Here is a 12,650-nt window from a genome sequence, read left to right on the forward strand (position 1 = left end):
CCCCGCCCCCTTAGGGCACGTCCCGCCCACTGGTCCCGCCCAGCGGTGACGTTACTCTCCCTCCCGTTTGTGACGCGCACGGGGCCACGTGCCGGGCCAATGATTTTCAAAAAGGTTCGATCCGTTTGTTACCAACGAAACCAACCTAACAAAAGGGGTGAGGGAGTGAGTGTTGGGTGAAGAAGGATCCCATTGACTGAGATCACAATAAAATAATGATCACAATGGAGGCATCTCCGAATAAAGCAATCCAGGTAAACAGGGAGGCAGAAGAGGAGACATTGCAGGTGAAAAACGGCATTGAGAAACACTTTTCTGATAACTTTTTGAGGCTCAAATTGAGGCTTTAAAAAAATGAGGTTGGTTTTATTCCTCAACCATCGCACCCAAAACCAATGGCACCCAAATGAGAAGTCAGTGCTTTTTCTCTGTGACACTGAGAAGGAGCAGTAATTTATAAAGTTCTGTATTTGGGGTGCTCTCCTTGGACGAGAGAGAGCTAAAGAAAAAGCTGCCAAAACTTGATGGGCTGTCATAAGCCATTTGTTTTGTTGGTTGTTGCCTGAGCAAATGCCTACCCATGTCTGTCTTGCATTTCCATTGGAAGTCTTTGTGGGATAATTAATATCTGAAGTCTTGAGTTGATGGTGTGCTGTCCTATCAACATCCAACTTTTATTTTGTACCAGCAGCAGATTTGGGAGCCCTCATTCACCCTTTCCTCCCCTGATAGATTGTGGAAGTAGTGAGTTATCAATGGTTGGTTTGGAAGCACCCAAGTTTGGTTTTGTCAGTGGGTTATGGTAATAACTGAGCTGCGGGAATGTGGGAAAGGAGAAAGAAACATTTTGCAGTGTTTTAAGTATTTCATGTTAGGAGGAATGAGTGCTGTGTTTAAATCACTGCCTAGTAGAATTGCACCAATGATTAAATCCATTTTATGATTCACCTATTTGTGTTGCATTTACTAGTCAGAGAAGTTAAGATAATAGACTAATAGATGACTAAGGGTGCTTGCAAAAAAGTAGCTTTCATGAGCTTAATGACAACAAGTGTTGAGGTGGTTTATAACCAGTCTCTGAACCCCAAGTTGGGATGGTATAATTCTGTCAATTTGGACAGTATTATTAGTTTTCACTTCCGGTGTTTTAGGTTTATCCTGATAGGCTTTGGCAGTCAGGATACTCCCTGCAGTTAAGGTGGGATGACACACTCACTGAGGGATTACTGATTGTGATGTAAGCATTGCAAATTTATTGAGTGATAATATGCACTTGATTACCAGAAAATGGGACTTTCAGTCTGGCAATCAGACATTTCACATTGCTGACATTCTGACATTTTGTGTGGAAAAGAAGTGCAGATGAGACTTGGACTACATCACGTAGAACTTGTCAAGGTAACCATTGTCAAAATGTTTAAAGAAAAAGTAGTTACATACTTTATGTTGTAACATAATTAACAATTTGCCTATTTAAAATTGCAAATGCCTTCAAAATTCCATTGGTTTTGGGTGGTAATAAGGTTTCTAATGCCTTTCACACTGCTGTTTTTCCAAAAGCCAATTGATAAGCTAATGTTTTTGTTGGTTTTGCTTAATTGTAACACTCGTGCCTGTCAGAAATTTGTGTGTTCAATTCAGGATTTTATCACTTCATCTATGATAAACTTCAGTGCAGCACTAAAGGAATTTTGAAATGTTGGATATGTTGTATTTCCTATGAGTTATTTATATGTAAAGGATTCTGTGGCATCTGGTAGAAACTCGGGGAGCTTCTTTGGTTTCCTAGTCAACATTCATCCTTCAGCCAACATCATCAAAACAAACTCACTGATTGTTGACTTGTTGTTTGGGAACTTCTTTTGTCTAAAATTGCTGCTACATTGATCCACATAATAGTGAACATGGAATGAAGATCATGAAGAGATTTAGGGTAACCCAAGTGAGTGACAGGTACTATATGATGCACGTTTTTGTTCTCTTAAAAATTGTTGGAATGAGAAGTCAAAGAAATTACCCCAAAATTATCAAAAAGTGTACATTATTGTTTTAATAGAAGATTCTCCATCTACTACTGATTTACCATGAAATAATCTAAGGAAATTTCCTTTAAAGAATTCTCATCTCAGCTTCCATTGTATGTTTCTCTGCTTCTTCATATTCCCAAGTATTTCCTTCCTACTCAATTTATAGGCATCCACTCTTGTTTGGCTGTCTGATGCTCTGAGCCAACTATCTGAAGCTGAACCAGACTGTTTGTGAGCTTGGAGCCATAGTTGACCATGAGGTGAGCGTCCAACCACAAGTCTGCACCTTAATAAGATTACTTATTCCCACCTTGATAACTGTACCCTTCTCAACCCTGCCTCCTGCTGCTGAACCCCTCATCCATGCCTTTGTTACCTCTACTAATGTACCCCTAGCCAGCTTTCTGCATTGTACCCACTGTAAACCTGTGGTTATGCAAAACTCTCCTGCTCATGCTCTTAGTTACATCAAGTCTTTCACTGACATGGCTTGACTGAAAACCAGTGAAAGTCAGAGAGCAAAATACCTCAATTACAAAATTCTCTTAAATTCTCTATGGTCTTGCATTTACCTATCGCAGTAGCCTTCTCCAGCCCTTTAATCTTCCAAGATAATTGTGTTCATCTAATTCTGGTCTTCTCAACGTCCCTGATTTTAATTGCTTCATATTGGTTGGTGTGTTTCCAGCTGCATTGAGCTTAAGCTCTAAAATTCTCTGCTTAAACTTTCCACCTCTTTATCTCTCCCTTCAACTTTAAAATACTGATTAAAAGCTTTTGGCTGTACAGTATTCACTGTTACATTTTGTTTCAAAATGTTCCTGTGAAGCACATTGAGATGTTTGATTATGTTAAAGGTGCAATATAAATACAATTTGTTGTTTGAAGTCATTAATTTAATATATATCAATGCTTAATACTCTGCATTTTGGAATATATTGAACAGCATTCCCAAAATCAAATGTGGATGGTAATAAACCTTTCTAAACCTAAACTGCTATATTCTAATTCTGCTATATTAATGTAAAACAATGACTTTTAATGGAATTTTCCTTCTTCAATTTAGTATGTACAGCGTAAAATGTTTTTAAGTTTAACTTGGATGTGAACATCACTGCAAGGCAAGCACTGCTAGACTATCCTTAATTGCCCTCAGGAGAGGGTGATAAACCACCTTCTTTAACTGTTGCAGTACCTGTGGTGCTGATAATTCTAAGGTGCTGTTAGGATGAGATTTCTAGGAACTCAACTCAGTAACTGTGAAGGAACGGTGATATAGTTCCAAATCAGAATGATGACTAACATGAAGGGGAACTTGTAGGTGGGGATGTTCCCATTCATCGGCTGTCCTTGTCCTCCTCAGGGGTGAAGGTCATAAGTTTGGAAGGTACTTTGAAGGTGAGTTGCTGTGATGCACTTATAGATGACACACACTGCTGTCACTCTGTACTAGTGGTTGTAGGAGTGAATGTTTAAAGGTGCTGAGCTAAATGTTAAGCTTATTGGGTGTTGGTAGACCTGCACTTGTCCAGGTAAGTAGAGAATATTCCATATATTCCAGTTGTTACAACTGAGATGGGAGAAGTGCAATGTCATTATGGTCCCACTGGTCCGCAAGTTGTAACGTAATACAAAAATAATATCCTCAAGTTCTGATAAAACCACTTATATGCTTTCTCTATTTTAGACATGAATTGATCATTTTGTATTTGTAATATTTTCATTATTATAAAGCAAAATACATTCAATGACAATGCACACTGGTTAACATATTTGCAAGATAAATGTATAAATCTTTCCCTGTCTAAATAACCTAAAAAACACACACACAATCTCTTCAGGTACAGGGAAATATTAATCTGTCTTTGTACAGAATCACTTTAAAAAGAAAAACACTTTCTGAACAATATTGATTATTCTTGGAGTCAAAAAGAAAGATCAGACATTGAATGTTCCAGAGTATGGCAATCTTATGTTCTTAGAAATTTGGGCTAATTATGCATGGTTGTCTCTGGGTCTTGGCAGATGTACATCTTGCTCAGGAAGTACAATAATGTGAAGTTCTTTCAGTCATTCTTCCAGACAAGCAATCAGATTTCAAGCTGAATTCACCACAAAACTTCTTAAGCAACCAGAAACATGAACTGACAAACTAGTTTGGTAGGTTTTCCTTCACTGAAGAATTCCAATACAAACTCCAAACCTACAAATACTGTATAAATAAACCTATTCATACATCCATCCAGATGCCTTTTAACTGCTGTAGTTGTACCAGCCTCCACTATTTCCTCTGGCAGCTCGTTCCATACATGGACTATCCTCTGCTTGAAAAATGGGTGGGTTTCCTCCGGGTGTTCTGGTTTCTGCAGACCTCGACCCACTGGAGGGGTCCTTCGGTTCCGTGATCGGTCAAATAAACACTCACAATTCGTTCTGGTTCTGCAAGATTTCACACTTTATTGTCACAGCTGGGGTCAGGTTGTCTGGCAACGCAGAGGTTAAAAGCTTCTGTGTTCCTAGGGGAAAGCTGTGCATATGGCTTAAAACAGAGACAGTTTTTATATGGTTCTTAAGGAATAGTACAGCTTTAATCACAGAGCAAATCCAATAAAATGTCATAAAGTGACATTATAGATATAAAGTTAAGTCAATGATATTTCCTGTGAACTAACTTTGTTTGGCATGTTTTATCTCTCGGCCCCTGTGTATCCAATGTTAGCTAGGAAGGATAGTAATGTCCTATCTAGCTCCATACTATGAAGGAGGCATTGCCTGCTAATCTTTCGTTCAGTTAGTTCAGGAATGCAGCTTTTAGTTGGATAAAAAGCCATTTTAAACAGAGTTGTCAATTTGCAGCCCAGAAGCCATTTTGTTATGTTACTCGCATGAAGAAGCCATTTTGTTGTTAGTAAGGGCATGTATCAAATGGTTGATTCTGACAACAGCCTGATTCAGATTTCAGATCCTCATTTCCTCCCACAGTCCAAAGATGGGCAGGTCAGGTGAATTGGCCATGCTATATTGCCCAAAGTGTTAGATGCATTAGTCAGAGGGAAATGGATTTGGGTGGGTTACTCTTCAGAGGGTCGGTGTGGACTTGTTGGGCCGAAGGGCCTGTTTCCACACTATATGGAATCTAATCTAAAATTAGAAAACGAAAAAGCCATAAGAACCAGTGGTAAAAGCAGTCAGCAATTTACCTTAAAGTGAGTTCAGGCAACTGAGAAAAACAATTATGTGGAAATATATGGTTTTCAAGAAATGCATTGTTTGGGGAAAAAAGTTCCACTGTATCTTTTCATTCACCTTTTAAAAACAACACAGGCATCTCCAAAATCCTTCAAACTCAATGCCATATCAAATTAAATATAAAGCATCTCCATAATAACTATTGAGATGCAATATACTGAAACTAAACTGGTACAATAAGTATATCTAGATTGACGAAGAGAAACTTAGGCTCTTTAAAGAAGCATCAAGAGGAATGTATATTTGAAAAACAGTCAAAACTGATTAGCATATAATCATTTTTTCCCATTTACATCTTGTATACACTAAGGTAACCTTCTGAAACAATGCACCTCAGAATATGGTTAAATCTATACACTAGGAATTCATAGCAGAACTAAAGTTTTTGAAACACTATACATTGGAATCTGTGTGGTGGATAGTCTGTCAGACCAGCCACAATCAGATAAGCACCACATCAGGCGCAAGTCATGGTGGGGAGAAGAGTTTGGAAAGATGAATGAAAATGATTTCAAAGGTTAAAGTTGCAACAGCCCTTTGAAGGAAATGGAAGGATCCAGCATTAAGGACTTTGCCAGTTAATGGGGCCATCACCATTCAGACATGACTATTTGGACTCAATCTGAGCAACTGGAAAGATCCAGGTGAAAATAAGAGTTGCATCCTCAAAAGTGAAGGTGATTGCAGATGAGGAACCCGAGCCTTCTCAGTAGGCAAAACATTGAGCATCAGGAAGCAAGATGGAAAAACAAGGGGGATAAAAGACCAGGAGACTGAGCACAACATTTGTGGCAGAACATATGTGTCGAGGATGGAGAACAGTGCAGAAATTGATTCTTTCTGTCTGGTAGATAGTCATTGATATCTGTGACCTCAGCAATGCGAACCTTTGAGGCATCTTGCAGGTGGCTGCATTCTCGTGCATTACATAGGGTGACAGAAGCCTTACTTAGCAATGCTGGGCAATATTACAGATTAAACACAAGTAGGACATCACAGATTCAGAGGCAGGAAATCCAATGCCTGGAGAAGTCAGGTGGAGTCCTCTACTACATTCCGGCTAAGATCTTGGTCATGATGGTCCTCTAAAGAGGCATGAATGTTGATGCTGGGGAGCCCTTTGACAGTGGAAAATTAGTGGATGTTAGGGAGGAGGCAGAGTTGGAAGTATAGGCAGATGATTTTCAACAGAAAAGTCCCTCTGCTGTGTTATATAGTATCCTCCTACTGTCACCTTCCAAGAAGAGCAACTCTTTCCTTTCCTTCCTGGGTCCCAGTCTTCTAGCTCCTCAGTAACATCTCACTTTCTTGTGTTGCAGTAACATAAAATATTGTAGGAGTCCATTGAGGAAAGTTTCCAAACTGTTGGACAATTGTATTACTATTCTGAATGAGATAGAACTTGAACAGATCCAATAAACTTTGTGGGCCATCAGCAATAGCAGAATGGTATCCAAGCTAAATCTTTAATTTCACCACACATAATCCCCACTCCCCACTCTACCATTATCACCAGTCCAGGGAATAACATTAGTTAATGAAGAATGCTGGTGGTCATGTCATAAGCAGCACCACACTTAGCCAAAAATGAGATCTCAACTTGATGAAGCTACAACTTAGGGCCATTTGCATGCCAAGCAGTGTAAGCAGCATGCAGTAGACAAGAGCAAGCAATTCCCCAACCAGCAGATCAAGTCTAAGCTCTGCACTCCTGCCATATCCTATCATGAATGGTGGCGAACAATGAAATAATTCACTGGAGGAGGAGGCTCCACAAAAATCCCTGTCCTCAAGGATAAGGGTGCCAAACAGTTGAGTACAAAAGACAGGGCTGGGTGATCTTTGTACCCCTGAGATCTCCAGCATCACAGAAGCCAATTTTCATCCAATTTGATTCACTGTACACGACATTAAGAAACAGCTGGAGAAACTGGACACTGCGAAGGCCAACACTCCGGCAACAGTACTGATGATGTGCTCCAAATCTACCCCATCCCTCAAGACACCAATACATTTACAATACTGGCATTTTACCAGGCAATGTGAAAATTGTGTTCCATTAGTCTACTCTCGGTCTTCAATAAAGTGATGGAATGTGTCATTAAATATGCTATCAGGAGGCACTTACTCAACAATAACCTTCTCGGTGATGCTTAGTTTGGGCTCAATGAGGTCCACATAACTCCTCACCTCACTGCAACGATCAGCAGGTGAAAATCCTCACATGTCCTCCCTGGCAGCATTGTAGCTGTTGACATTGAGCCTTTTGACCGTCTACCTAAAATATGGTACCCAATATTGAGCATATTACCTTACCTGAGCCCTAACCCATGTTTTATGTCAGGTTTTGCATAGCATGCTTTTGCATTCAATGTCTCTGTTTACAAAATGAAGAATTAAGAAGAAGAGAGTGTTCCTTCTGCAATATTCTACTGTTCAAGAAACCCCAACATCACCTCCTGTCTCAATAGCACCTTCCTATGTAAGTGCAAAAGTTGGATCAATTTCTCTCTCTTATGTTCATCCTTCCCATTGCTCAAGGATCCAAATTCTCCTTTCAGGTGAAAAGCAATTTATTTGTGCTTCTTTCAATTTAGAATACTGTGTCGCTGTTGACACTGTCTTTTCCTATATAAATCCTCCTTACCAACTTGCCTTGAAACCTTCAAGGTCCCTCTGCTTGGTAGCTCCCTTAATATTGCCATTTAGATTCTCCTGCTTCTCCAAACGTGTGCTCCCAAAGTGCATTACTTCACACTTAGCTAAACTAGTTTCTCCCCGTTGTCTATCTTTCTATTTCATCATCCTTCTTATTGTTTATTCTGTTACCAAGCTTTGTATCACCTGCAAATTTAAAATTGTCCTCTCTCTACCCAAGTCAAGGTTATATCAATTAAGAAAAACAATGACATTGGTTTCCTATGCTTTTAATTTCCTATGCATCTATTTCTCAATTAAATCTGATGTGTAACTATTACATGTCTGTAGAAGTTATATTCTTGAAAGAATGTTCTAACGAGCCTTCTTCTGGTCTGACGCATGTTTGTAACTATATGTCCATATGTAATATTTAACATTGGTATTTGAACTTCCATTTATGAACTATTGAGTTTCAGGTAAAAATTGTGCTCCAGCAACTGTAGCTCATACATTTTGTTTCCACATTAAGAACGGGAGATCTGCTGAACTGGTAATATTTTTGAATTTTTGTTATGATCTTGTGCCAAAGACTATAAGTGAAAGTATGTTATCATTGTGTCATTTGTTGGACTTAATGGCCTTCAACTGTACTGAGCTGGAAAACTTTGAATGTTTCTGACTTCCAAACAAGATTCTAGTTATTCAAATAATGGACAGATAAAGGTTATGCGCAACAATTGTGATAAAATTAGATAATTTTCTTTCCTTGAAGATTTCCACTCTTCCATTAGCTTTTTCAGATACATATATACTATTTTTGTGTGACTATAATGCAGATGTATTCTTAAAAGAGAGTTAAATAAACAGTTTTTATCAAGTTTTTCAACCAAATCATTTTTATATATTCCCATAGTAATTTATTCATGTTTATGAGAAGACTAATCATTGTATTTAAGAATGTAACTTCTATGATAAACTTCAAATGACCTCTTTAAAGAAGATCAAAAGTCTTTAATTGGAGTAAAAGAAGATAACCAATAGGGAATGTGAAGAAGCAAAAATTTTTCTTCACTAAAAACTACTGCACAGATACAAAACATATTTGAACTGGCTAATAAATTTTTGACCTTTATCTGAAAGAGACTGGAATTTGAAAAGAATGAAGAGTCAATGCTTCAGTTGTACAGACTGTTGGTTAGATACCATCTGGAGTACGATGTTTGGTTTTAGATACAAATCATTGGAAAAATATCTAAATATAAAATGCTGGAAATATCCAGGAATGAGAAACAGAGTTAATGTTTCACATTGATGACCTTTCATTAAAACTGGTATAAATCAGAGATATAGCAGGTTTTAGATATATTTGAAGGCAGGGGAAGGTGAGAGGCAAAGGAGAATAGAGCAAAAGAGATGGTGTTTGTTAGGATGTAAGACAAGAGTGATTTAATGACAAAAGATATGGAAGGAATCCAAATAAAAGATCAGCAGTTGTAAATACCTACAGTGGTATCATAAACAGTACCTAATATCCAAAACATGGGTGCACTAGTTGTAACTTGAAATGGCTGAGCTCAGTGTTGAATCTTGAAGACTCTAAATGCCCTAAATATGTCTTGAGCTGCCACTGAGCATGAGCAATTCAAATCATCTTGGCACTTACTGATTTGTTACTTAATAGCACCCTTGAGTTTTTTAATTCTACTAAGATTTTAGCATTCTCCTGAAGTTCTTCCAAATGTTGTTTCTGTTGTTTGGTTGCCTTTATGTCCTGCATGAGCTCTTTCATTAGTGCATCATTGTTGACACTTACTCTTGAAAGGACTGTATTATGAGTGACTAGCAGTTCCTAATTGTGCGTATTGTACATATCTACTGTTTATACAGGTCTGTAATTTTTTTTCAGGCATTGTTCTGAGTTCAAACTAAAGTTTTTATTGTTGTTCCTGCTGAGCCTGACCTGTTTTACATGCAAGTTGCTCCAATCTTCCCATCAATGAGCATTCCTTTTACTGGATTGATGATGAGCTGTTTATAGTTCACCCTTTTTCATTTCTTTCTCTTTCAACACTTAACAGCTCATAAGGATGACTTTCATGAAGTTGAAGGCATGTACTGCACCTTTAAGGGAGAGTGAAAGCTGAAAGCTGGCAAGCAACTGTCATGTGACTGACTAGCATTCACAGAGTGTGCTGGAAAATTGAAAGATGTAACAGATAGCCGTAACCCAGATACCTCAGTTGTTTTCACAGCAGTTCGAATTTAACCACTCGGGTTAAATTATGTCCGAAGATACTAAAACCCAATCGAATTTGAATTTTACTGTTTTGACAACATTGAACCAATGAGACGATCTGATGTTTGGGGTATAAAGAAAGCAGGCATTTTGGACAGTTAGCCAGAAAGAGCACCAATTGCCATTGAAAGACTGCTATTCACCACACTCACTGTCAAAGGTACCTTTTTTTCATATGAAGCGTCTTTGCAGCAAAAGACCCTAGGAGATCTACGAACAGAGGAAGACTGACATTAGAGACAACTGCTGCTGTTTGGTTTCGAAAATTAAATTGCTGTAAATTTAATAGGGGCTTTTATTGGATCAGGATATTATTATAGAGTGATAGATAACAAACCTTTTAGAGAAGAGGCTTAGAGTTGTAAATAGTTGTGTTTTAACATTCACTTTGAGAGTTAAAGAATAGTGGATTTTGGGTAATTCTCTGTCACTCTAACAGATTATGAGGCAAGATGAGCTTTTCCATGTGTTTGGTTTAACTAGCAGCAGGGTTTACTGCTGTGTAATAACAGAGCTGAATGGAGGTGTCCCCAAACGACTTCATCATCTCAGAGATGGTAATCTCAAGCCTGATTTTATTCTCAGTTGGTTATTTAGTCTTTTCTTTTTGAACTTTCATTTTTCTTTTTATTTCTTGAATAGTCTGCTGCAATTTTTCTTGTGCCTGTGACATTTGGTTGCGTCCATGGATTGTCACTGACATCAGGGATTGGCGTGCTTGGATCCATACAATTGCAGGTCCAACAGTGTCTACAATGTAGAAAATCAATGATGTCCAGGTTGATTGATTATACGCGTACGCAAACACTATTGATCCTGGGTATGGAGTTAGTGAACTGTTGTATTCTGAAAAAAGTGTTACATTTATTGGTTTTGATTTGTCTTTGCAAGGGTTGTGTTGATTTTGCTTCTTTTCAAACTCCCTTATTTCAGTTATCACTATTTATTTTGTCACATGATAATGCACTTTGTATCTTTCCTACTTGTCAAGATCTGAGCTAGTTTTTGGATTTTTGATCATGTTTTCTTTTAATTTTATGTTCTCTTTTAATCTTTTAGCTGTCCATTGTGAGAAATGAAATATTTAAAATATTATAACTACCCTAGCAGAATGTTATATGTTTTCTTTACAACTGTCAGTAAACTATCTTAGCAATCATTCTTAGCAAAGATAGAGTTAAAGAAAGATATTAGCCAACCAAGGAAAATAGTGCTCTCGGCAGTCTGAGGTTGAAATCTCTGGGTTAGATTACCTTATTGACAGTCCTAAGTCATTAGTAGCATGGAGTTGCATACCCCCATTAATATAAAATTCTGACGGGAGTTAGATAGGTAGGAAGTGTACACTTAGATCCAGCCAAAATTGTGCCATGCTTGTCAAGAAAGTCAACCGAGAAACATGGCTGCATGTCATCAACATTTAAAGTAAAGAAAAATTACATGAGGATGCTGCATGAATAGTTTAATTCTGATTACCTCAGAATATTTTCTAGGAGCAGTATTGCATGACAAACAATAAGCTGCTCAGGGCTGGAAAAGTTTCTTACCACACTATTTAAAGAAACCGTGCAGTGAGTGTGGTCAGGTTCATTGTTGGTTTATAATTCTGCCTTTTGCTTGACATCAAGACATTTTTTGATGTATATTTTTTACTTTATTTTCGCAGAAAAGTTTTCCTGATATTACACTGTTGCTGTTCATGGTACAGATACACAATTTCATAGGGCTGCCTTTGGGGGCAAGAGCTAGGCTTTTAAAAGAAGGGGTTGGACCCCTAAATAGTGTCATGCGCTGATATTTTGATGCTATGAGCTCCAATACAGCAATGGCTAATTCCACTCTTCTTTCTCCAACCTGCCAGTATTTCACCAAGGTGTCATGACAATTTCCAAAGCTCAAAATAAGGTCATACTAGAAAAATGTTTTGGAAGCATTGGGGGAGAGGATGCAAAAAATTAGCAAGGAGGACATCACAGATCAGGAGAACTTGCCAGCAGAGGGAGGTCAATGACACTCATCAAAAGGTCATATTCGCATTGAGTTTTCAGAGCCCAATTCTCCCACAACTTTTCACCAGCCTTTCTCAGAAGCCGTACCTAAGATACATTTGTGTCACCGAGGATGCTACTGAGCTGTGTTACCCGATCAAGCCATAACTCAAGCCTGAACCCAGGATTAGCCAGAATTGCCTTTGTCTAAAAAGGTCACTGTAACCTTCAATTTTTATTCCATAGACTCAATTTGATCAGCAGAAATGTCAACAAAACCTCCCAATTTCTAGTTCAATGTATTTATTAAGGAATTGACTAATGTCCCCATACCAAGAGAAACCTCTATTGAATGAGAGAGATGAGGCTTTGCAAACATTGATGTACTTCTCCAACATGCAAGATGCAAAGATTGCTGTCACATTGCATATCAAGCCCCAACCTCTAGTT

At 38.2% G+C, this 12,650-nt stretch overlaps 1 protein-coding gene across 1 annotated transcript in view; it reads left to right on the forward strand.

Annotated features, from left to right (window-relative positions):
- Positions 1 to 224: 224 nt before the first annotated feature.
- The window catches only part of LOC140491828 (transcription factor SOX-30-like), a 68,081-nt gene continuing 55,655 nt past the window's right edge, over positions 225 to 12,650 (forward strand). The window contains exon 1 of the mRNA XM_072590223.1: positions 225 to 254. Within this exon, the coding sequence (XP_072446324.1) occupies positions 225 to 254 (30 nt within the window). The remainder of the gene's footprint in view (positions 255 to 12,650) is intronic.

The sequence above is a fragment of the Chiloscyllium punctatum genome, chromosome 20 (genome assembly GCF_047496795.1).
Source record: "Chiloscyllium punctatum isolate Juve2018m chromosome 20, sChiPun1.3, whole genome shotgun sequence".
NCBI lineage: Eukaryota > Metazoa > Chordata > Chondrichthyes > Orectolobiformes > Hemiscylliidae > Chiloscyllium > Chiloscyllium punctatum.